Source organism: Aquarana catesbeiana, linkage group LG06, assembly GCF_042186555.1.
Source record: "Aquarana catesbeiana isolate 2022-GZ linkage group LG06, ASM4218655v1, whole genome shotgun sequence".
Classification (NCBI taxonomy): Eukaryota; Metazoa; Chordata; class Amphibia; order Anura; family Ranidae; genus Aquarana; species Aquarana catesbeiana.
Window position 1 is genome coordinate 354,003,611 of NC_133329.1, and position 26,409 is coordinate 354,030,019.

General features: G+C 40.0%; 1 protein-coding gene across 1 annotated transcript in view; it reads left to right on the forward strand.

Annotated features, from left to right (window-relative positions):
- Nucleotides 1-26,409, forward strand: part of FAP (fibroblast activation protein alpha) — a 194,814-nt gene that overhangs the window by 86,211 nt on the left and 82,194 nt on the right. The window contains exons 4-11 of the mRNA XM_073634041.1: nt 4,823-4,917; nt 6,231-6,305; nt 12,066-12,118; nt 12,211-12,283; nt 13,219-13,339; nt 20,761-20,915; nt 23,321-23,421; nt 24,381-24,513. Of these exons, the coding sequence (XP_073490142.1) occupies nt 4,823-4,917; nt 6,231-6,305; nt 12,066-12,118; nt 12,211-12,283; nt 13,219-13,339; nt 20,761-20,915; nt 23,321-23,421; nt 24,381-24,513 (806 nt within the window). The remainder of the gene's footprint in view (nt 1-4,822; nt 4,918-6,230; nt 6,306-12,065; nt 12,119-12,210; nt 12,284-13,218; nt 13,340-20,760; nt 20,916-23,320; nt 23,422-24,380; nt 24,514-26,409) is intronic.

Genomic DNA, 26,409 nt, shown 5'->3' on the forward strand with positions numbered 1-26,409 from the left:
AGTATTGAATTTGTGGTAGAGGTCAAGGTGCCTGCTGACAGATGTCACCATTTTCCCTTCACCTAAGTAATATACATGGTCCCTAATTCTGCAACGTAGGTGTCTGATTGTCTTCCCTACATAGAACGCGCCACACTGACAAAGCATCAAGTATACCACTCCTTTTGTATCACAATCTGCATAGAATTTAGGCGTGAATTTTTCTCCATTTGGTAATGTAAAGGAGTTCCCCTCTTTAATCCATGGGCAAAAGGAACATTTGCCACATTGGGCCATTCCCAATTTAGGTTGTTTCAATTTAGGAGTGGCAACAAAGTGGCTTGAAGTCAGCTGATCACCTAAGGACCTCGTTCGTTTAAATGTAATTTGGGGGAAAAGGACTGATGTATTTATTTATAATGGGGTCTTCTTGGAGGATTGGCCAATGTTTATTAAGTATGTCCCTAAGTGTCTGGTGTTGTTGAGAAAATTTAGTGATAAATCTTACTGGGGCACTAGTAGAGACCTTTTTCTGCTTGAAAAGTAAAGAATTTCTTGACTGGCGAATGGCCTTATTGTATGCACTCCGTAGTATGGTCTTATTATAACCTCTTGCTAATAATCTCTTGTGGAGTGCCTGTGCTTGAAGTTTAAATTCCTCTAGATGCGTACAGTTGCGGCGTAACCTGAGATATTGTGCATAAGGTATACTTTTAATAAGCGATCTAGGATGAGCGCTTTCCGCATGCAGTAGGGTGTTCCCTGCCGTTTCCTTTCTGAACAAGGTGGTCGCTAAACGATTCTCTTGGTCTTTAAAAATGGTTAAATCTAGAAAAGTTATTTGATTCGAGTGGGCTGAAGTGGTGAATTTGAGATTCATCGAGTTGTGGTTGATAGTTTGGATGAAATCATCCAGAAGATTTTGGGTACCTGTCCATACTAAAAAAATATCGTCTATATACCTCCGCCATATGAGGACCTGGTCAGTGTAGATGGTCAGGTCCTCATTAGAAAAAATGTTACGTTCCCACCCCCCCAGGTACAGGTTGGCGTAGGCCGGTGCACAACATGTGCCCATGGCCACGCCCTGTACCTGGAGGAAGTGGGAATCCTTGAAGCAGAAGTAGTTACGAGTTAGTACAAATTTGAGCAATTCCAGTATGAATTCACAGAATTCCCAACTATAATGATCTTGTTCTCTTAAAAAAGTGCGTGCCATCCCGATGCCCTGCTCGTGTGGGATGCTGGAGTACAGTGACTCCACATCCAGGGTCACGAGGAGGGCATCGGGAGGGACAGGCAATCCCTCTATTTGTTTCAACAAATCAAGTGTATCACGCGTATAAGACGGAAGGCTCAATACATGTGGCATTAAGACAAAATCTATAAGACGGCTGGCATGTTCGGAAAGAGCCAATACCAGAGACGATTGGTCGGCCAGGAGGCCTCGTGGAGTGCTTATGTATCTTCGGTAAGGCATAAAAAGTAGCCTTTTTAGGTTTTTTAACATTAAGGTAATTATAAGTATCTTGGTCGATTAGGCCCTTTTGGAAGGCCGAACCAATGGTCTCCAGATATTCTTGCTTAAATACTTGGATCTGCGTCTCGGGTAAATGGCAGTAGCAGTGTTTGTTCGCTAAGATCCTAGTCACCATGGATTCATAGTATGTTTTAGTCATCAAAACGATGTTCCCTCCTTTGTCCGAAGCTTTAATTTCTAGGTCTGGGTGATTTTTTAAGGCTTGAATGGCTTGTCTTTGGGAATAGGAGAGATTTCCTGAAGTTGCTGACGTAGTCATTTCTTTTATATCTTTAATAGTTCCTATAAGGAAAGCCCAAATATGTGAATTAGTGGTTAGTTCTGGAAAACTTTGTGATTTGGGTTTAAATTTTTTGGGGTTAGATGCGCGTATAGTAGACGCCGCTGTCTCTTGTAAGGAATTTGATTCTTGTGACGACTCATTTTCCTCCAAAAGGAGTATAAGATCTCGGAGGACTCGAAAATCCTCCATAGAGAAGTGTTTTACTTGTTCTGATATCGCTTTATCTTGTTTGGATTGTATCACTTGTTTGTCGAAAAGGAATTTGTATGTTAAATTGCGCGAGAAAAGATAGACATCTTTTATTGTCTCATATTTGTCGATATTGGTCGAAGGGCAGAAGCTTAATCCATATTTAAGGACATCAAGTGTCTCCTTGTCAAAATGATAGGGTGTTAGGTTAATAACTTCCAAACCTGTGGTTATGTCGGTGTTGTCATGTTCGTGAGCAATTGAAAATTTGCCTGTGTATGGGGTGTTTGGATATGTGCATCCAGAGTGCTTTGTCTAGTGTTAAGTGCTCTTTGTGTCAAAGGTGGAAGAGTAGTGGGGGGATTATAACCCTGGTTGTTCATCGAATCATTAGGGTTCAAGTTTGTGTGACCCACCTCAGTGGGGCCTGTAGTGTTCGGTTGTGTCGTATTTGGTGTTTGTGATTGGTTACTCAGTATCTGTATTGCTTGTAGGGCTGTCGCCCCCAAGTATTTAGGTTGTGTAAGTGATCTTCCATTGGACTGTGACAAATGTCCTTGTGTTTGTGAGTGTGACGAGAATCTAGTATCTGTATTTGGAGGGCGTTTTTTAGAGGAAGGTGTGTAAGAGTTCCCTCCATAATCTCTTTTTCGTGCTGTGGAATTGTCTCGGGAGTTATATTGGTATTGTTTGGGGGCAGAGGATGTTGATCTAAATGAGGAATCTGATTCAGTATCCTCGGTGTTTCTAACTGTAGGGGGGAGGGGCTGTGTGTGTCAGTACACTGATCTCTGCTGCCGATGACAGGGAGCAGAGATCGAGTGACACTGTCACTAGGCAGAACGGGGAGATGCTGTTTACATCAGCATCTCCCCGTTGCTGCTCTCCGTGAGACGATCGCGGGTATCCCCACGGTGATCGAGTCCGCGGGACCCGCGACCCGACTCACGGAGCGGCGCGCACGCAATGACATGGCGGGAAATTCAAATGGACGTACCTGTACGCCCATTTGCCCAGCCGTGCCATTCTGCCGACGTACATCGGCGTGCGCCGGTCGGGAAGCGGTTAATTGCTATTAAAGTGGTGTTCCGGCCGAAATGATACTTTTTAAATAAAAATACCCCTATAATACACAAGCTTAATGTATTCTAGTAAAGTTAGTCTGTAAACTAAGGTCTGTTTTGTTAGTTTATAGCAGTAGTTTGTTATTTTATAAATTTACAGCAGGCCGTGGCCATCTTAAGTCTGGGCATCTGAAGCCAGACTGTATTTCTTCCTGGATCTCATCATTGCAGATCTTGCACATGCTCAGTGCAGCACAAGCAGTGTAATAGGTTTCAGGTCAGGTTTCCATAGCAGCGGCAGTGTCAGAGGAAGTTTCCGCCCCTTCCCAGAAGGCATTGCAAACAGGAAATGATGCGATGGGCCACGGCCAGGGAGGAGGAAGTGAAAAATGAATACAGCAGATATACAGTAAGTGCTGAGAAAAAAAATATCCAATTTGTTTACAGTGCACAGTTAAGTGAGGGATGCTGAAGAGTTGTAAAAGTGGGTGGAACTCCACTTTAACCTTTTGAAGTATCCTGTGATCCCTTTCCTGTTCAAGTTCTTCAGCAATAAATTCTAAAAAGACATCAATTAGACTGAGCCTGTATTGTTGGTGTGCATGGACCTGTGCATGTGGCTGACAGCCTCTGTGCTGTTCTGGGGGAACTTGGGCATAGTGTCAGACCCCGCCCCCCCAAGGAGTAAGCACTACAGTTGCCTGTGCTACCTTCAGAAAAATACAGGAGGGGATCAATACCAGACCAGTCACCCTACACAAGTAGAGCAAGCATCAGTGATCAGTCTACATGTCTACAGAAGTTGTTTTCTGATGGATTAGGCTTAATGTACACGGGACATTTTACAACCTCTACTGAACTATTCAACTTGACAGATAGTAACCGACATTTAAAAACGTCAGTTTTGCCACGTTTACATGCAGCGTTTAGCTGCAATTGCGTTTAGAAGTTTTTTTTTTTTTTCAAATAGTCAAAAATTTAAAACGTCTGTAAACTAAATGCGGCTAAACGTGAGTTACCGCATTTACACACGTTTACAAGCTATTACAGGCGTTTGGCATTTCAAATGCCTCTGAACATCCGTCCTGAACGCATTTTTTTTTTTTTTTTTCCAAAAAATGCTTCTAAACTCAACTGCCTAGAAACGACTATAAACCACCCTGTGTACATGTACTGATAAGACAACATAGAGGAGAGTTCAGGGGCAGCTGAAAAAAAAACACCCAACTGCTCCTAAACATCCGTTTGCCAGCAGCAGTGTACATGAGGCCTTACTACCAGATGTAGATGACATACACAAAGGACATTAGAGGTTCTGTGTATAAAAAATTTCTCATGCTGATGTCATAAGCATTCACACAGGCACAACCAATTATCCCCATATTGTTTGCAATATGATTATCTTACATGATCATCAGCTCTACATAGTGTACATAATGGGGATATTTTTATATACTGTATCTTACTGTAGTAATACAAAATACCACATTAATTCCAATGAGTGGAGCTGACAATTATAAGAGATAATCATATTGCAAATAATACAGGGATCATTCATGTGCCGGTGTGAATGCTTAGGACATCAATATGGCAATTATTTTTTATACAGTTTAGCTCCCTAAGCATTCAAGTGAAGAAAAAACACGATTCCTGTATTTAGACAATATTTTCCAAAAGCAGAATTGAAATATTAATTATTAGTGGATTTGCAGCACCATTTCATGTTTTTGATTTTTATGGCTTATTTTATCCATGCATTTTATATAGAGAATGAATATCTGCACAGAAACGAAGAAGGCAATGTTTTCTTATTTAATGTGGAATCCGGGGAGACTTCAGTCGTTTTGAAAAATGCAACATTTGTAAGTACAGCAAAAACAGTGCAAGTACTTGGAACTTTATGAACTCTAACTTCAGAATATATATTTTTTTAACTTTCAGAAAGAGGGGAAGGGTTAGAAATTCTTTTGGTGCCTTTTCTGCTGTTTATATTGAGATTTACCCTTATTTTTACCCATCTAACACTAGGACTAGAAATGGGAAGAATAGGGGTTGTTGGTACAGAAAGACACAGGCAGCAATAATAACCTTAATGTAGCCATATGACTGCCTTCAGTAGCATATCCCCAGTTTCCAACAACTCCTATATGTTTGGTCATAAATGGTTCCTGACCATCGACTGTAGCATGTCTTTAGTCCCTGACCATCAATTGTAGCATATCCACAGTCTCTCACTATCTCCTGTTGCATGTCTGTAGTCTTTGACAGTTTTCTATGGGACTGAATTTACTAAATATTATGTGTAGCCCTTTGGCAATGTCAGGGGTCACATATGAAGCCCTCTATACCAAGTAATGCTGTGTACACACGAGCGGACGTCTCGTCCGCCTGAACTCCGAAGGACTTTTCGACGGAGTTCTGACGGAGTTCCAAGGAATCGGACTTGCCTACACACGATCACACCAAAGTCCGATCATTTCGAACGTGATGACGCACGACCGGACTAAAATAAGGAAATTCATAGCCAGTAGCCAATAGCTGCCCTAGCGTCAGTTTTCGTCCATCGGACTAGCATATAGACGAACAGATTTTTCGACCGGACTCGAGTCCGTCTGAAAGATTTGAAACATGTTCTAAATCTAAAGTCCGTCTGATTTTTCGACAGCAAAGGTCCAATGAAGCCCACACACGATTTGCTGTCAAAGTCTGGTCGTGTGTACACGGCATAAGTTGACAACCACAGGGTAAAACCTTCTTTCCCCTCTACTAAAAAAAAGGCTTTCCTGTTGCTGTCCCTATCCTGAATGCAGAGATTTCTTAACATTTCCTGACCCCTTGACACTGGAAAGGAAAATGAGGGGACAGAGGCAGCCATAAAAACCTAGAATTTCCACAGAATTCCACAGAAACAGAAAACCACACAAATTCTAACCTTTCTCCACTATATCCAACAAAACAAAATAAATTGTCTGCAGTTGGACTTTAAAGTCCAGCTCCAGGCAACTACAACGTAAAAATAAATGATCCCTTGCAGTGTGGTTGTATCTGCACTGCGAGGGTTAGTTGCTTGTTTTAATGGTATAACTTGTTCTATGATTTTACTTTTCTCATTTTATAATATATTTGTTTCTCTCCGAACAAGCTGTCCCTTAAGTTACAGTCTTTATCTCTACAGGATGAAGTGAATGCCACAAACTACAAACTGTCTGCAGATAGGAAATTTGCATACCTCGAGAGCAATTACGCAAAAGTAATTTTTTATTTGAATTTTAATTAATGCTTATGTTTCTGGCTGAGAGAGAAATACATTAAACTGCAAACATACTTACTGCTTAAAGGTAGCTTCACATTGTACATGGCTGTGCATACTGTATGTGAGTTTATGATCAGTGCCAGTAACTAAGCTATAAAAATAAGTAACGCTAAGAATTAATATTTGTACTCATTAAAAAATACACCAGAGGGTGATGTTTATCCAGATAATGATAGAAATGAGACTGCTCGTCATTCCTGGCAACACATATTATTCTAAAGCTGTTTGCTTGTTGGGTAGGTATTTTAACATATTTTTTAAATGATGTTTAGCATGTACATAAGTTACTAATTGATAGAGAACATACTTTTCAATTAATATCCAATACTAATATCTAATAATAATAATAATAATATCCAATGCATCCAATACTGTATATAAATGGCATTTAATGTCAAATAATAAGAGGTGATGTTTTTTCTAGTTTTCTCCATTTAATCCTTTTATGTCTTTTTCCTTTTTACATTAGTCCATCAATCTGTTGTCTCCTAACATTAATTCAAATTAATATAATTTTTTTTATTTGACTTTAATGTGACATAGCTACCCTGGCGGTATGATTATGTCAGATTTTTTTATCTCAAAGCGATACCAGTGTTTTGCATAAAAATTTGGCGTTTTTATATTGTAGGCCTGTAATTCTTAGCAATAACACACTTAAATCTGTCCAAACAAGAGTCTAGTAGATATCCTGAGTATGATAAAGTTTGAAACACAAAATCATAAATTATAATATAATAAATAACTATAAATAATTATAAAACATAATAATAATAAAATAAATTTCCCCACAATTCACTATATCTCAATTCTGCAAGTGTTCTAATTTACTATCGCTGTTTTCTAGCTGGTCTTAAACTACTTTTGACGTAAAGGGACACTTTTTAGTTGCTATGGACAATCTCAAGTTTCCAGGCAGAAAGAACAGTATATATAATATAAAACTGCATGCAGGGCATTGGACAAAGCACTAGGGACAAAAGGGAGGTGAAATTATTTCATACAGTAATGTAATCTGAAAATGAGTGTACTGTATGTGTTATGAATTTTCTATTTTTTTAATTTGCCGCCGGGCTTCTCCCCCGTGCGTTGCAACGCTTGCAGGGAATGGAGCCCGGCACACAGAGGCTTCGGGCAGAGGACGGAGTAACCTGCACCAGGATCCTGCAATGCAATCCCGAGCCAGACTCTGGAAAACCGCCAGGGAGGTTAAATGAAGTCCCAAAATCCCAGCAGTCAGTTGGGCAATCACATAACTTCCCAGTTGATAATAGGCTTGCCTCCTACTATGTTCTTTTAAATTGATTGACTGTATTGGGCAGCCAATTAGGTGGCTTGAAAAAAATGAACAATCATGTACCAAAAAAACTGTGTGATAACTGCCTAAAAGAGTAAGAGGATTTTAGTAATCTCCAGGAATTTGTGATTATATTAGGTTAAGTAAGCCCATAGTTTCCCTATTAGGCTGGGTTCACATATGAGCCACATGCGGCTCACAGCAGGGGTCCGGTGCGCCTTGGTTCACCATTTCAGGCCTGATTTCAGCCAGAATTTTGAGCTGAATTCGGACATGAAATGGACCAAAAGACGCATTGGACCCGCTGCGGAGATGTGTGAACCGGCTTCATAGAGAGCCGGTCAAAATCTCCTGCTATTGTGAATTGGATGCGGCCACATTCGCATCCAATTTGCAATGGTGTGAACCCAGCCTTAATGTTAATAATGATAATAGAAAGCAGTATGGTTATTTATCTGGATATTAATCTAATACAACAAACTGATAAACTCACAAATACTTGTTTTTACAATGCTCTTCACATAAAGTCATATAACAGATTTTTTTTATTCTTTATTTAAAGCAACAAATTATATTATAATAATGCTAAACAATCACATTCCTTAATACACAAAAATGCCCACTTATCCAAATATACAATAGATTTCTAATGTATACAATATGATTGTCCATTAAATTCTTACTAAACCCAGGACCCTGCATTTACTATATCTGGCCTTCCACAGTACACAGAACATGGAAATGCAAAAGTTTTAGTAATCCTCTATGGGTTAAAAAAGATTTTTGTACCCAAAACCTTATGGTGTGCTTATAGTTTAGTTACCTTTGGATCAGTACAGGGTGACTTCAAGCTCTTTATGGGAATGACAGGATCAAATGCTTCAGTGTTCTCTACAAAAACCATATAATATGCTGGAGATGCAAATTAAATAATAATGTCCACTGTTATTATTAACATTCTTAATAGAGTAGGACTTAAAAAGAAAGAACAAAAAGCCCAGTTAGAAATAAATTGGATGAGTAAATGGTAGATGTAGAAACTAGAATGAGGTCACAGTTGGTATAGCAGGGAAAAGGCAATAAAAATGTTTAAGGAAAAAAGTCTACAAATATTAGAACTTTCATGAATGACATCAGTGCACCAGGTTTTAAAAAAGTCTTAAAGTGAGTTTTATGAGACAAGCGCGATCGTGTCACACAATGTATTCTTTGTTAGGGGACATTGTGGGTGGAAGCAGTTGACATCTCTAAGATTTCTTTTCTAAAGCAGTTACGTCTTATTAAATATATTCAATATATTTTTAAGTCTAAAAAATGATAGAAATACAGTAGATGGAATAGTGAAAAGGAAGTTTAAAAGTAAATTTGTTACAATTTTTAAAGTGTTACTAAACTCACAACAGTAAAATCAGTCTGTATATTCAGTAAAGCATGCTTGTTATACTCACTGTCTCACTGTGGAACCTAAGGGGTTAATCCTCTACATTGTGTAAAAGGTTGCTTGCTCCTGTCTTCTCTGATCCTCCCCTTTTTCCATTGCTCCCAATCTGTTTCCTGATAGAACAGAGCCTTGGGGACACTCTGCGCATGCTCAGTTTGGTGTGTATTGCTAGAGAGTTTTTTTTTTCTTGGGAGGGTGCATGTGATCAGCACTGTCCAGACAGAGGATCAGGACAGTGAGAGGAGAATGAAAACTCCTCCTACAAGCTTTAACCAGACACTGATAGAAGTCATAGGACTGCTATATACTGCTGATGAGAAAAGGTATTTAGAAGTTTATATTTACTACAATAATTGCCTTTTTATGTTCTGTGTACTGTGAGAGACCAGATGAAAGCAGGATCCTGGATTTAGTAACACTTTAATAGTGTAATTCCTTCTTAGTGCTAGTCCCAACTCTACTTTATCCTGGCAGCATGCTGCAGAGAGGACCACTGCAGCAGTGTAGGAAAAAAAATGTCATCAGCACACCAAGGATCTCCAGCATAGGTCCAGAGCTTTAATCAGTGATCACATCATTACAGCAGATTACAACGTTTCGGAGCCACGCAGGACCCAATCACATGCATGATGAAGGGGTCTTGCATGGCTCCGTAATGTTGCAATCTGCTGTAACAATGTGATCACTGATTAAAGCTCTGGACCTACTCTGGAGATCCTTGTTGTGCTGGTGACATTTGTTTTCCTGGACTTGACACGGTTCCAGCCATTGGTCGCTATAGCACCTGTATATATGCACAGCCATTTCTACAGGAAAGTGTGGATTGTGATTAGTACATTGGAAGTTTTGCACTGCAGCAGTCTGACATGCCACCCCCCCCCCCCCCAAAAAAAAAAAGAAAGAAAAAATATGTAAAGCCAAGACTTTTCTTTTAGCTTTGGATAGAGTAGCAAAGTGTTGATCCCTTGTCAATTTTTTTTTTGTCTATCTCCCATTGGAAAGATTCCACTTCATCTTTTCAGAAAAGCAACAGGAATTTAGTGAAAATCCCTACAAATTAAGGAGCAATCCCCTTCTAGAGAGCTGTTATTGGAACAGGTTTCCCCATTGAAACATGAAACATTTTGGATTTTTCATAATTTTCTGTATTGTAGACAATGGTTTACAAGAGAAACAGAAAGGGTGAATCTACCTAGGGGGCTAGCAGCCAGAAATATGTAATTGAAAATAATATTCTTTCTATTCTTCATCCAAAAGCTGAAAAAAATGGCTATACAGTACGTACTGTATGCTATAGGCTTCTTGCTCACTGTTCAATCTATTTTTAAGGGTTAAAAGAACTGCCATTTTTCTTTCCAAGAACATTGGGAACATTTTTATTCCCTTCCTGTCTCAGAGACACAACAGAAAGTTAGAAAAGAAGCTTCAAAAGTGAATGGAAATTCCCCCCTTAGATGTTCTCTGTCTTATTCTGGGGGTATTTTTAAGTTTTTTAGTATTTCCCCCTAATTTTTCTTTCATTGACAGTGGTCTTTAGTACAAACAAAGGGGTGAATCTCTCCAATGGGGAAACAGAGAGTTTAACCATTCTCTGTTTTATCCAAATTCAAAAAAAGGTTTCACCTAAGAAGCTTTAAGTAAAACCACTGCTGAGATAAATGCAGAGACTATCAGTACTAACCTTCACCTGGCAATACTAATTGCCTGGTTGTCATAGTAATTAAATTATAATATAGTTACCCAATTCTGAAATGCAGTCTCTTATTGCCACTTATTTTTAAGACCCCTTTCACACGGGGGCATTTTCCAGGCTTTTTGGCACTAGAAATAGCGCCTGTAAAGCGCCTGAAAACTACCTCCCATGCCACCCAAATGTGAAAGCTTGAGTGCTTTCACACTGGAGCTTTGCACTTGCAGAACGTTAGAAAAAGTCCTGCAAGCAGCATCTTTGGGGTGGTTTGGGAGTGGTGTATACACCGCTCCCAAAACTCCTTTGCCCATTGCAATGAAGAGCTTTGGAAGCGACGCAACATGGGCGTTTTTAACCCCTTCTTTGGGGTTAAAAGCGCACCACTAGTGGCCACAAAGCGCCGCTTACACAGCGGTACACCGCTTAAACAGCAGTGCTTTACTGCTAACGCACGGGCGGCCCCAGTGTGAACGGGATATTTAGGCAGAAGAGGACTTTTCAGGTTATTTGGTTCACCAACCAAATAATTCCAACACCACCCCCCACAAAACCCACATACTGCAATATAGACATGAATGGTTGATTTACTAAAGGTAAACGGGCTGTTCACTATGAAAGGGCATTTTCCCTATGCTTAGTCAATGAGATGAAGCTCTGTTGACTTCTATCATCCAATCACATGCCAGCAAAAATGCTGTTTATTTTTATTTTCCTTGTACATGTTTGGGTTTTCTTGTACACTGAATTTTACCACATTTATTAAGCTAAGCCAAAATTATCTTGCAACGCGAACAGCCTTTTTAGTAAATCAACCCCAATGCATTAGTTTGCATGTTGAATACATGTAATATCACAGCCTGTATAAGGAACTCTTATTTCTTACCAGGGTAGGCCAAATGGCAAAATGTATTTAATACCAATATGAGGCGCTTTATCTATAAAATATAGCCTCTTAATGGCATGTTTAGCATTCTTTCAGTATACTTCAGGAAAATCCAACATTATTGTCTACAAAATTCACTTATGAAATAGCTATTTTTCTTCAGCCAGGGCTCCTGTGTACCCACTCCTGGTATGATCCTGAAATTCATTGCCATATAAAACTGGAAGATAACATTATGTATTCTGAATGTCACCACCACTTTAATATATATTGCTTATAATTCAATAAATAATGTGATACAAGAATTTCAACACTCGTATAATATCAAAATATGATGGACTATGTAACTATGTCTATGATTATAATTGTTAATTATATTTTTGCAGCAATGGAGATACTCTTACAGGGCCTCATACCACATTTTCAATCTTGAAAAAGGGTCAGCAATCATTTTGTATTACAGTTATTTATTAATTTTTTTTAAAGCATTTTAGGTTTGTCTGCTGGTAACACTTTTTTTTTTTTTTCCAGAGAATTTGTAAAAACTAATGAACTCCCTTCAAAAATTCAGTATATATGCTGGTCTCCAGTTGGACATAAGTTGGTAAGTTTTCACCTCTTTGTGGTTTCATAGAACAGCATTTTTGCTCCTGGCTTTCCTTGCCCTGTAGGTTCCTTTTCTATGGTATGGTGAACTGGCAAGTCACATGACTCCAGAAAATAAAAAATTGTATTTACTTCTTGTGCTTGTATGGGATTCCTCCAGGCATTCTGGTTTATTCTCACACTCCAAAGACATGCTGGTAGGCTGCTGTCTAAGGCCAGCTAGCTTATAAAAAAAAATTATGGATTCCCCCATCCACACATTTGATGTGGATGAAGGAATCCTCACCACTGTTTGAAAATTTTCCAGCATTCCTGTTCGAGAGAAGCCGATCATCATTTCAATCCATGTATGGCCAGCCTAAGTTGGCTTTAGTATGTACAGTATGTGTGCATATGTATGGAGGTTAGATAGGGACCTTAGATTGTAAACCTCTTGAGGGCAGGGACTGATGTGAATGTAAAGTATATAAAAGCACCGCATAAATTGTTTGTGCTATATAAATGCCTGTAATAAATAGAGAGCACATTTGCCTTCCGTGATCTAATGCAAGCTACAATAATTTGTATAAACTATACTAACAATCAACATGATGTGGTGCGACGAAACACGCAGGGTCAGAATGTGCACTATAAATTGTCAGGGTTAAATAAATGTCTGTAATAAATAAATAACCAAGAAAACAAACTTGGCTGCCATGATCTAATGCAAGCTTTAATGCTTTATGTAAGCTGTACTGACAATCAGCATGATATGGAGACAAATTCTACATAGTTTTTTTAATTGAAATCAGATTTATAATGAAATTAGTTTCTAAGTAAATAGAGATATTCTAATTCTACTACTACTACTACTACTACTACTACTACTACTACTACTACTAATAATAATAATAGTATCACCTAAATGTTTGATTTCAATCTGATATATTCTAGGTGTATGTTTTAGAAAATAACATATATTTAAAGCATGAACCTGGAGAAGAATCGATTATGTTAACCAGCGATGGCAAAGAGAATGAAATTCTGAATGGTATTCCAGATTGGGCCTATGAAGGTAGGTGCTTTTTTTAATCAGTAAAGGAATGAACTCAGTATTTTATCAACATGCCTTCAGTCGTAAGAGCTGTTCCCATTGTGGTGATTTGTATTTGAAGTATCATTTTAGGCAAAATGAGGTCTAAGTTAAACACTTCTATGAGGAAACTGGTGCCAATTCAATTCCAGAGAGTTGTTGTAGTCCCTGAAGATCATCTGCAAATATGAAGACAATATTTAGGTTCAGTAATGGGTTGTGCAGGCACTGGACAATCCACTGTAGAATACATCAGGGATATGCCTGTTATCCTCATCTGAGAAAATAGGGCTGGCCAAACCAGCTCAAGAGAAGTCAATCATTTAACCAACTTCTGTTGAAGGGACATGTTAGGAAAATATCCATTAATCAGCAGCTGTAGCCGATTAGCTGCAGCTTCTGCTCAATGTGACTAAGCTGAAAAAACAGTATACTGTATGACCAACTTTAAGCTTTAAACAGAAACTTCAGAGATGGTTCCAGGACAGGTTAAGGTGACTTAATTAGTTTAATTAGTATTGGAGTAGAGTTTAGAGGTTACGGATAGCTTCTAGCTGGTTTAGTGTTGAAAGAGTAGGGTACATATTAACCTCCCTGGCGGTATGATTATTTCGGATTTTAGGTGCTGAAAGCGGTACAATTATTTTGCATGGAAATTTGGCGTTTTATATTGTAGGTCTGTAATTCTTAACAATAACACACTTAAATCTGTCCAAACAAGAGTCTAGTAGATATCCCGGGTATGATAAAGTTTGAAACACAAAAACATAAATTATAATATAATAAATAAAAATTAATAATTAAAAAAAAAAAAAAAATTAATAATAAAATAAATTTCCCCACGATTCACTATCGCTCAATTCTGCAAGTGTTCTAATTTACTATCGCTGTTTCTAGCTGGTCTAAAGCCACTTTTGATGTAAAGGGACACTTTTTGGTTGCTATGGACAATCTCCAGTTTCCAGGCAGAAAGAACAGTATATATAACATAAAACTGCATGCAGGGCACTGGACAAAGCACTGGGGACAAAAGGGATGTGTAATTATTTCATACAGTACTGTAATCTGTAAGATTACAGTACTGTATGTGTTATGATTTTACACTTTTTTGAATTTGCCGCCAGGCTCCGCCCCCGTGCGTCGCGCCGCTCGCAGGGAACGGAGCCTGGCACGGAGAGGCTTCGGAGGAGGACGGAGCCCGCAGACACAGCGGGGGACATCGCAGGATCCCGGGGACAAGGTAAGTAAAGCCACACCAGGATCCTGCGATGTAATCCCGAGTGTGGCTCGGGGTTACCGCTAATGGTCCTGAATTTTAACCCCGAGCCACACTTGGGAAAACCGCCAGGGAGGCTACCAACTCCTTTTAGGGAATATTTTAAGTATTAGATTTTGAGGATTACGTTTTGAGGGACACGTTAAAGCTCAAGCTCAGCTTAACCTCCCTAGCGGTATTCCCGAGTGTGACTCGGGGTGAAATTTCATTAACAAAAGCGGTAACCCCAAGCCACACTCGGGATTGCATCGCAGGATCCTGACAAAGTTACTTACCTTGTCCCCAGGATCCTGTGATGTCTCCCGGCTGTGTGCTCTGCCCGATCTATCAATATGCCGGGCTTCATTCCCTGCAAGCTTCCCGACGCACGGGGACAGAGCCCGGCGCCAAATTCAAAAGGTGCAAAACGCATAATACATAGAGTACACTGTAATCTTACAGATTACATTACTGTATCAAATAAATTCACCTCCCTTTTGCCCCTAATGCTTTCTCCAGTGCCCTGCATGCAGTTTTATATTATATATATACTGTTCTTTCTGCCTGGAAACTTGAGATTGTCCATGGCAACCAAAGAGCGTCCTTTTACATCAAAAACGGTTTTAGACCAGCTAGAAAACAGCGATAGTAAATTAGAATCACTTGCAGAATTGAGTGATAGTGATTTGTGGGGAAATTCGTCATCAAACACTGAAAGTAACGACAGCGACAATTCTGCAACTGAGCAAATTTTAGTGTTTTTGATTTGATTACATTATTGAATACATTTTATTATTATTATATTATTTGTTATAATTATTTATAGTTATTTATTATATTATAATTTATGATTTTGTGTTTCAAACTTTATCATACCTGGGATGTCTACTAGACTCTTGTTTGGACAGAGTTATTCCTAATGCCGCGTACACACGGTCGGACTTTCCGGCTACAAAAGTCCGACAGCCCGTCCAACAGACTTTCGACGGACTTTCGACGGACTTTCAACTGACTTTTGGCGGACTTTCTAACGAACGGACTTGCCTACATACGATCACACAAAAGTCAGACGGATTCGTACGTGATGACGTACACCGGACTAAAATAAGGAAGTTGATAGCCAGTAGCCAATAGCTGCCCTAGCGTGGGTTTTTGTCCGTCGGACTAGCATACAGACAAGCGGATTTCTGGGTCCGGCGGAGTTACGACGTAAAGATTTGAAGCATGTTTCAAATCTAAAGGCCGTCAGATTTGCGGCTGGAAAAGTCAGCTGAAAGTCCGGGGAAGCCCACACACGATCGGATTGTCCGCCGTATTTGGTCTGTTGGTGTCCGTCGGACTTTTGTAGATGAAAAGTCCGACCGTGTGTACGCGGCATAAGAATTACAGGCCTACAATATAAAATGCCAAATTTCCATGCAAAACAATGTACCACTTTCAGCTTCAAAAATCAGACATAATCATACTGCCAGGGAGGTTAATTCGTTAATTTTATTTAGGCTACTTTCACACTGGCAGCGCCGGCCATTAGCGCTAAAATGGCGAACATTTTAGCAGCGGTTTTTCGGCAGTTCTTACCCAAAAAAAACCGGTAAAAACTCCTGTTTTGCAGTACTTTCAAATCGCTTTCATGTTGATTTGGAAGCGCTGCCCATTCATTGATGGGCAGGGCGTTTTGGGAGCGCTAAATATAGTGCTCCCAACCCACCCCAAAGATGCTGCTTGCAGGACTTTTCGCAGCGTTCTGCAAGCGCACGGCCCCAGTGTGAAAAGACATACTGCAATGAATGGGAGGCGATTTTCAGGCACTTTGCAGAGGTTATTTCTAGTGCTAAAGTGCCTGAAAACTGCCCCAGTGTGAAAGTAGCCGTAAGGATAGAGAAGGGTTAGCATCTCTTTCAGGTCTAATTACTGTAGTACCCTCCTAGATAGGTTGCTAGGATGTTAGGTAAATGTAGCCAATCCATGTAGAGGTGTGCCTAGCAGGTGGCAAAATAGGGATTTACATCCATCTGGGTGGGGGTGGCAGGGCCATGGTGCCTACACATAAAAGTATCTCTGACACTCCAAGACTGCATCTAAAGGATCCAGCCCACACAGCCTCACTAGAAGGTATCTGGAGGAAGCTGAATGGGCACAGCTGCTCCTCTGTCCTCGTGAGTACTGACTTTATTATAAGACCCTGGTGACTGTGTACTATTAGAAAAGCTGGGCCAAGTAGTTCCTCCCCTGAGCAGTCGCTACTTCTGGCCTTCCCTAGTCACTAGTGAGGGAGAACTCAGTCATCATCATTATCTGTGCTGCAGTCTGCCAGGTTTCTATGGTAATGAGCCCATGTAGAAAGCCAACTCTGGGATTCTAAGTGGAGACTAAGCTTCAGCTTGCTTCTTCACTAGGGCCCCTGATGGTGGGGATGAACATACAGCAAACTGAAACCAGGTCGTGGTCCCCTGGTATACCTGACTGACAATGTGGAAACCACTCGCATGTGCAAAGTACAGATGACAGGAGACAGAAGAGAATCCAGGAAACAAGCCAAATTCGGGGCAGGCAGCAGGCAAGCAAAAATGGTAGACAAAGTCGGGGTTGAAACACTTGTAGTTATGCCGCGTACACACGGTCGGACTTTTCGGCTACAAAAGTCCGACAGCCCGTCCGACAGACTTTCGACAGACTTTCGGCAGACTTTCGACGGACTTTTGGCGGACTTGCGGCGGACTTTCTAACGAACGGACTTAACTACATACGATCACACAAAAGTCCGATGGATTCGTACGTGATGACGTACACTGGACTAAAATAAGGAAGTTGATAGCCAGTAGCCAATAGCTGCCCTAGCGTTGGTTTTTGTCCGTCAGACTAGCATACAGACGAGCGGATTTCTGGGTCCGGCGGAGTTACGACGTAAAGATTTGAAGCAAGTTCCAAATCTAAAGTCCGTCAGATTTGCGATTGAAAAAGTCAGCTAAAGGTCCAGTGGAGCCCACACACGATCAGATTGTCCGTCGCATTTGGTCCGTTGGTGTCTGTCGGACCAGTCTGGTCAAAGTCCGACCATGTGTACGCGGTATTAGGCACTGAATACAAGTAATACAAGGCAAACCAGGAGCACATAGAAACTAGGAAGTTGCTCAGGTAACCCAGGCTGCACTGAGCATGTCTATATATAGGGAAGCAGACTGGGAGGTGGGCCAGGAAGTAATAGAAGGGAAAGGTATACAGTATGAATCCACAGCAGAGCAGGCAGCACCTGTAGGTGAACAGAAAAGCTAGCAACAGAAGTGAATGGAATCACAAATGGAATCTAGCAGACTTAAGAAGGCCTAAAGAAAGCCATAGACGAGTCAAAAATTAAAGAAAATTCCTGTTGATCGCCAGGTTGTTCATTTTTCGCACCGGTAATGTGCCAGCTGCATGTGATTTTTGTGCTGCAATCGTAAATGCCTGATCCAACATACTGGATTTTTTTTCTTTAAAACTAAACAAATTAAGGCACAGTCGAATACACCATTTTTGACTTGTCTATGTGGCCTGCTTAACAACTGCCCTATAGTATCCAGCTATGAGAAATAGACTGTGCTATTTCTACCTACCTACCTACCTAGCTATCTACTGGGCTAAAAGAGTAATGCCGCGTACACACGGTCGGACTGCCCGTCCGACAGACTTTCGACTGACTTTTGGCGGACTTGCGGTGGACTTTCTAAAGAACGGACTTAACTACATACGATCACACAAAAGTCAGATAGATTCGTACATGATGACGTACACCGGACTAAAATAAGGAAGTTGATAGCTAGTAGCCAATAGCTGCCCTAGCGTCGGTTTTTGTCCGTCGGACTAGCATACAGATGAGCGGATTTCTGGTCCGGCGGAGTTACGACGTAAAGATTTGAAGCAAAACAAATCTAAAGTCCATCAGATTTGCGACTGGAAAAGTCAGCTAAAGGTCCGGTGGAGCCCACACACGATCGGATTGTCCGCCGGATTAGGTCCGTCGGCGTCCGTTGGACCAGTCCGGTCGAAAAGTCCGACCATGTGTACGCGGCATTAGTTCACCTTTACAGAAAATCTGTAAGGTGAAGTTACACTGGACCCCCTTCCCCATCCCCCCCCCGCTCTCCAATGACGACACAGACATAAAAACATATTCTGTAGCATGAGGAAGGTATAAAACATCTGACATTGTTTTTATTGCTCTTTGTGCCTTCCTGCCTGGACAACAACTTCCAAAAATTGGAATTCTTGTTTGAGTGTCAGGATGACAAAAAGCGAGGGTAAATCTCCCCCCTTGGCTCTAAAGCAAGAATTCTAATTCTTCCTCACCCTGTTAAAAACTAAAAAAATATTAACTGGGTTTTGTCTTCAGACATTTCGTTTTGTGGGGTTAGTGTTAAGATTTTAGTGAGTAAATAAGGTATTACATTTTTCAGATTGGGGGCAAGGGGCTGGGTGTATAGAATGTGCTTTAGTATGTATAGGGGATATTTGAGTAGTTAAGAACAGGGCAGCTACAGTATCCACACTAGTCTTTGGTGCTGGGAACCTCACTATGAAAACAACCAGACTCGGTCTGGATTACTGGGATTGAGGATAAATCAATTGTCCAGCCTTGCCCTGAGAACTCTAAATGTAAAAGTAAAGGTATGACGTGCCTTCTTATGATTAAGGAAAGTGGAAAAATAGTGCTGGAGCTGTAAGATTATCTTATTGATATTGGTATCTTATGGTATTGATGTTGATGTAAGTGATCTGGTTTTTGGACAGGCAGCTTCTACACTGGAGGATCTCCACAGTCAATTTGACTTCTACTGTAATGTAACAAAAATGTACACTGAAGTACTACACCACTGCTAAAATTTCCAGATATGGCTTTATTTCAATAAAGGCCAGATGAACAATCCAAAGAGGATCCAAAGCATTTTTGAGGGTTTAAAACTGCCCCTTGCATCGGGGCTTGAGATTGAAAACAATATAACTGGATTGGAGGTGAACTAGACCTTTAATGGTATTTCTTCCAGTGTGATTACAAGCACAGGCCTTGTCAGCAGCTGGTTTGGCAGCCAATAATAAAGATATGAACAAAGTCATATCTGGACCATTTAGCAGCAATGTGGCACAATTTACATTTTTGTGGCTCCTTCTGGAACCTGCCCAGTATCTTTAGTAGCGGTATAAACAGTTCAGAAGTTTAATTCTTTGACATATTCCAGCCAGTTTATGATTTAGGTTTACCCCCTGATTTATATAGTATGCAGAATATTTATAGAAAGTTCAAACAGATCACAGCTTACCCACCATGTATGCCTCGTCTTAACACTAGTATATTCTGTCCATGTTCTGTCCTTGCTACACTTTTCCCTGTGTGTAACTCAACATGCAGTTAAACCCTCCTATTCTGCAATAAACCCAACTGAGTGTAATCTAGAGGCTTTAGTAACAAAACGGGGTGGGGTGAAACAAATGTGAAAAACAGATAAGAACTACATATAATCAGTATATGAAATATACAGAAAATACAATGAATGGCAGTAAGTAACTCTCACTTGATATTTTTATAATTTGATATTTTTATACTATATAGTTTGGATGTGGTTCTCAAAGGCATATACAAAGTCTCTCCCTCCTTTTTTGGTTGTTTGCACTTTTGGGATGATGCTGATGGGAACCAAATAGAGTAGTCACATACGGTACTTCACCTCACACTTACAACCCAGAAATAATTCTCAACAGCGATGCTGAAAAAAGAGATACAATCTAACATGTGCTCTGATAACTGGTTCCTTCTCCTTAGTCTCTAAGATGGAGTCTGAGCTCCCAGGATGCACTTGTTTTCTTTTCTTAGACTGTAGGATAACGGGAACTTTTATTAAAGCTAAATCGTTTCTAGATTCTGCAAAACAGCAAATTTACCACCGGTTCCATCTTGTTGGCAAAACAACTTAATGTAAACAGAAGAGAAGAAGGTCTAGCACTCCACTTGGCATTTGGTAAAGTCATATTTATTGAAGACAACACATAAAAGGAGCAACAATACTGCAATGTGTTTTGGACCACACATCCTTTTCTTAGTAGCACACAGACTCCCAGTACCATACACAGAATTTTATTGTGTTTATGATGTAGTAATCTTTATGTTTCATTTCAGAGTTAGTGCTTGGATCAAAGCATGCTCTTTGGTGGTCTCCTGGAAACACTTTTATTGCCTATGTGCAGTTTAATGATAAAGAGGTGCCCATTATCGAATATTCCTTCTATGGTGAGGAGCAGTATCCCCAAACAATGAAAATACCATATCCAAAGGTGACACGTATAAGTACATTTTATTTTCATATTCCTTGTACCAGTGTCAGACTAGCCTTTAAACATCAACTGACACATAAAATTGATGCTAAGCTACTGTATATTCAAAAATAACTACAGCCCTTATTCTTCTTCAAGGTATATCTCCAGAAAAAAACTTTCTTTTAAATTAGTTTTGGATTAAGCAGGGGAGAAGTTAGTAGTGTATTTAGGTTTTGTGCTGCCCTAGGCCTGACTAAACTCGTGCACCTCCTAATTTAAATATGACCCACCCCTTCCTGTCAAGGCCACACTCCTTGCTGTTTAAGACCCACCCTGAAATTTTCGAGCTGGGACACTAGTTTTGAGGGCCTGGGGGGGTGGGGGGGCAATGGATTCCCTTAATTTGCATAGATTTCCTCTCACTTCCTGTTTGGCTATGGGGCAGGAAGTGAAGGGAAATCTCTGCAATGGGACAGGGATGGTAAAAAATAAACTGACAGGGACTATAACCCTCCCTTATTCTATCCAAAATGAAAAAAAAAAGTGTTGCCTATAGTTCTACTTTAAGCACAAATTTCTGATAATTTTATGGAGAGGACTAAGATATAACCATGCCAATGGTGCAGCAGAAAACATATATAGCACAGTGAGGAAGGTTTGTGGTCCAGGATGATAGGACAGTCAAAATTAGAAGCGGCGCCCCCACCCCCCACAGTTGTGGAATTCCGGCCGCCCGCATACCGGAAGCAGTGAGGCCGCTTTATGGGGGCGCTAGACTAATTTGCCTCTAAGCCCAGTCCGCCCCATAAGACTGGCGCTACACTAACAGTGTAACACAAGCTGGCGGGGACTCTTTCCATGCTGCCACCCTGCAAAGTGCTGCCCTAGGCCTGGGCCTTGTCGGCCTAGGCCAGGATACAGCGTTGGGAGAAGTATATCTTCTGTCAGTTTATACTGCTTTCTAGTGCCCTTTTGGGGGACTTTTTCTCACTTTCTGCTCTGTTGACAATGTTCTCAACAGGCCAGCAAGTAAAAGCAAATCTGCAACAAGGACACAGATGGAAATAAATAAACAGATTAGGGGAAGGCTAGAATCCCTGTTGGTACTTTATTGCTGTGTCCCCGTTCAATATTTTCCCTCACTTTCTGTCCTAGTGACAATGTCTTCATGTGGTGGACATAGTCAGCATCAAAGGTCCCCTATGCAAGAACACTTTTTTGCCCCCTCCCTAATTAGGTGTAAAAATTAGAATATAATGAAGAATGCCTCTCACTTCTGACTTGTCCTAGAAAGGGGAATAGTCCAGGTCTATGTGGCAGTGCAAAGGGGTACCAGCACCTGCTCAATCTGGATCACAAGTAACAAGGATGGAACATGAGGGGAAAATCTCCTCAATGACACCTCATAAGGGAAACAAAACTAGACAGTGACACTTTAATCTCCTGTATAATGCAATCAGGTTCTGGATCAGGTATACACCTTTTTTAATTATTATTTTTGCCCAACCCTTACATTTAAGTGTTCACTGTTGTCAGAGTGCTCTGTGCTGCTTCTCTAAATCTCTGGGTAGGGAAATGCATGTGCTGAGCATGTAACGGGATACTAATCCCTTAGATAGCGCAGACTCAAGCTGTGGAGGAGGAAAGAGCAGAGGAGTGATTTTCCACTGTAACTGTAATGTGACCGCATGGACACATGCAGTGTAGGTACATTCAGATGCAGTCCCAACTGGGAGGGTGCATGGAGAGGTGTCTCCATGGGACTTTTCAAGGAGATTGAGCCACACTCAGGAACTTTGTGTGTATAAAATGTGTATAAAATATATTAGAAACAAATCAATAATCTGCTTGCCTTCAAACTATCTGTTTGATTGGGTAAAACTGAACAGCAAATAATAGACAGGTACACATGTGAAAAGAAGCCTAGAGCTCCACCTGCTGGATGTGTGAGCGCATGGAAGACATATTCACATGAATTACTTCATATTTATCTAATTAAAATATAGGGGAAAAAAAAGAATTATTTAACGTTAAAAACATTCATTTGTATTCATTAATTAGTTAAAACAATGTTGTATAGCCATATATAGCTAGTTTCAACAGTTCATTTTTCATGTAGGGGTTTAAAGGTTTTTAAGTTGTATTAAAGTCAAATTTTGGGGGGTTTGGAGGGTTTTTATAACAGAAGAGACCCTGGTGGTATAACCTATTAAAATTAACAGATATGTTTTCCCTAATAGTAAGAATCATAATATTCATTTACAGAAATTAATATCATGTCATATCCTGTGTATATATTAAAATGCTATACATTGCCTTTAAGTTTACTAGAATGCACAGTGCATATACACACCAATAATCCTGTAATAACTAACTGCCCTTTGTCTAACACACTTTTTATATATATTTAATCTATTTTAAAGGCAGGAGCAAAAAATCCAACAGTGAAACTATACATTGTGAAAATTGATGATTCCAGCTATCCCAAAGCTGAAGTTCCAGTCCCTTCGCTCATATCGTCCAGGTAATTCCTAGTATACGCCTAGTTTCATAAATGAAAACAAACATTGGCACTCACTTACAGAAATCAGAAAAAAGGAAACATATCTGCATTTTCTAACTTTTGTTAAATAGAAAATCAAAATGAGCTTAAATAATAAGGCAGTGCAAACAGCAATGATAATGTGCTGAAATAGACATTGATAGACCCAATGGCAGAGGATTTCAGGAAAAGATCACCATTTTAAAGGAATTATGATCTAAGGCTGGGGCTCGATCAAAGCATTATGTAGCATGCCAAAGCATTTTCCTTTTGAAATGTGAATTCATAGAAATCGTATGTTCTTGCTAAAAACTGATTTTTTTTCCTTCATAGCTATCAATCAAATTTAAATTTTCAAGGTAGGTTTCCTTTTCTTAGTAAGAATACATTGATACTTGAGGCCCAGAGTGACTGTTAATGGCATTTTCCCTACTAAGACAATTTACCAGCAACAACAACATAATGTACTACAAAATAGGCCCAAACATGAAAAATTGGCGAGAGTCCTATGGGATAAACGGCAGAGATTTGTGAGGGTCTGGAATCCATGGATACGATATATACAGTATTCTAGTTGAGTGAAAGGTGAAGATCTGGTGGACCCTTTTTTGAGAGAAGAGCTCTTATTCATTCTTTTCCTTTCTTTCCTGCTCATTTCTTTAATGCTAAAATTCTTAAACATTTTGACTTTTGGGCCTACGTTCTTTTCATCTTCAAATTAAATTTATCCACTTGCACAATAATAACTTGAAACAAATGCTTTTGTGCCCCCTTGATGTGGATAGAGTCTGCCTTATTTGCCCCAGATTTCATTATTTTAGATCAAAGCATTTAACCATTTCCCTTTGGGTTTTAGCACTCCATCACTCATGTTACTAAGTTACTATAAAAAATCTGCATATTCCATTGATGATTCCTAATAACGAACATCCATTTCACAGTGGGGATTACGTCTTCAGCTGGGTGACATGGGTCTTGGATGAGAGAGTCAGTGTTCAGTGGTTGACCAGAATTCAAAATGTCTCGGTTATATCAATATGTGACTACAGCTCATACTCATGGATTTGCCCAAAGGTAATTGATACCTAGAGCCCTAATTGTATGTAAAATGTCATATTCACAATGTTCTGAGGCCAATTTGCCATACTTGTATGTTTATTTTAATAAGAATATTTCATGTGCCTTTATAATATTAATTTCCTGTATTTGTATAGCACCAGCATACAGTAATGCCACGTACACATGAGCGGACTTTCCGGCAGACTTGGTCCGGCGGACCGGACTCCGTCGGACAATTCGATTGTGTGTGGGCTCCAGCGGAATTTTTTTTCACAAAAATTAGACAGACCTAGAAATTAAACATGTTTCAAATCGGACTCGAGTCCGGTCGAAAAATCCGCTCGTCTGTATGCTAGTCCGATGGTCTAAAACCGACGCTATGGCAGCTATTGGCTACTGGCTATCAACTTCCTTATTTGAGTCCGGTCGTACGTCATCACGTACGAATCCGTCGGACTTTGGTGTGATCGTGTGTAGGCAAGTCCGTCCGTTAGGAAAGTCCGTCGTCCGTCGGATAGAGCGTCGGACTGGTCCGGTCGAAAAGTCCGCTCGTGTGTACGCGGCATTATACACACTGCTTTACAGAGACTTTAATGCAGTGGCTTGGAAGGTGGTCATTATATGACTAAATAAGTTTCAAATGGTTGAATAAAAAATAACAAATGTAAACAAATGTATGACTTTTACTTGTATTAAAATATTAAGCGTATATGTACTAAATAACATAGGTTAAATAAAAATGCACATGTGTAGTCCTTCAAAGTGCAGAGTTCTGTTTTAGGCATAGCAGGCTCCTCCAGGTGATGCATGTATTTTCAGTTAACTTTTTATAGTTTGAGGTGGTGTACTATGCAAAGCTTGATTTCAAATAGGAATTCAGGCATGTAGCTCCTCTCCCTCCTTGGCTCATAAGTGTTAGGCCTTGCTGACCAGTAGCCATAGCTCCCAACTTTCCCTGATTTTGAAGGACTGTCCCTCAATTGGAACAAATTCCCTTTGTCCCTCCTTCCTCCTCATTTTTCTCTCATTTTGGTCTGATCTACTGTATATAGTTATAAGCAAAAATTCACTCTTTATAAATCAAAAAGTGTTTTACGGTGTTAAACTTTTCATCCGATTTCTAAATGGCTGCATTTGTATATTTCAAAAGCTAGTATAAAGGAATAGTAGTGGTAAAAAAGCACTTGTGGGTTTAACCAATGATTTTTTTGTATAATTCTCCCTTAACGGGAGTGTGACAGGGGGGCGTGTTCTATGCCTACATACTTTTGCTAATAGGTGTCCCTCTTTTCCATTTTAGAAAGTTGGGAGGTATAAAGTAGTGGTTGTTGTTTTTGAAGGTTCCAGAGCTCACAGGTTGCTCTCTAGAAGATTCAGTAATCGAGGCTAAGTGCAGGCACCTAGTGGTACCTAATAGCATGATAGAGGCACTTTACTACTATTTGACTGGTACATTATGGTTTAAGTAGCTGCAAACATTTGGTGTTGGGTTATCAGCACTGGAAAATAAAACACACTTCCCTTGTGCCCTGACCTTAACCTAACCCTTAGATGGCAATTAACACATAACCCCTCCAACCAAACCATAAACCTTAATCTAGTCCCCCCCCGACAATTAACATCAAACAATCTAACCTTGAAAATGAACAGCTAACTACTAACTATTACCCTGAAGTTTAACACTACCCCCTTAACCTCCCTAACCCCCAAAAACCTAAATCCCAAAATTTTATTTTAACACATAAATATTAGCCACATATAACTACTAAAATACTGGTCAGCCTAATTGGCACAGAATATATCGGAACCAGGTACTGTACTACCAGTCCTGATCTGAACTCAGTGGCACTAAACATCTACTTGCCAAATCCAACTCCAAGTGCTTTTTTACTAGATAAGAATGCTTAGCTT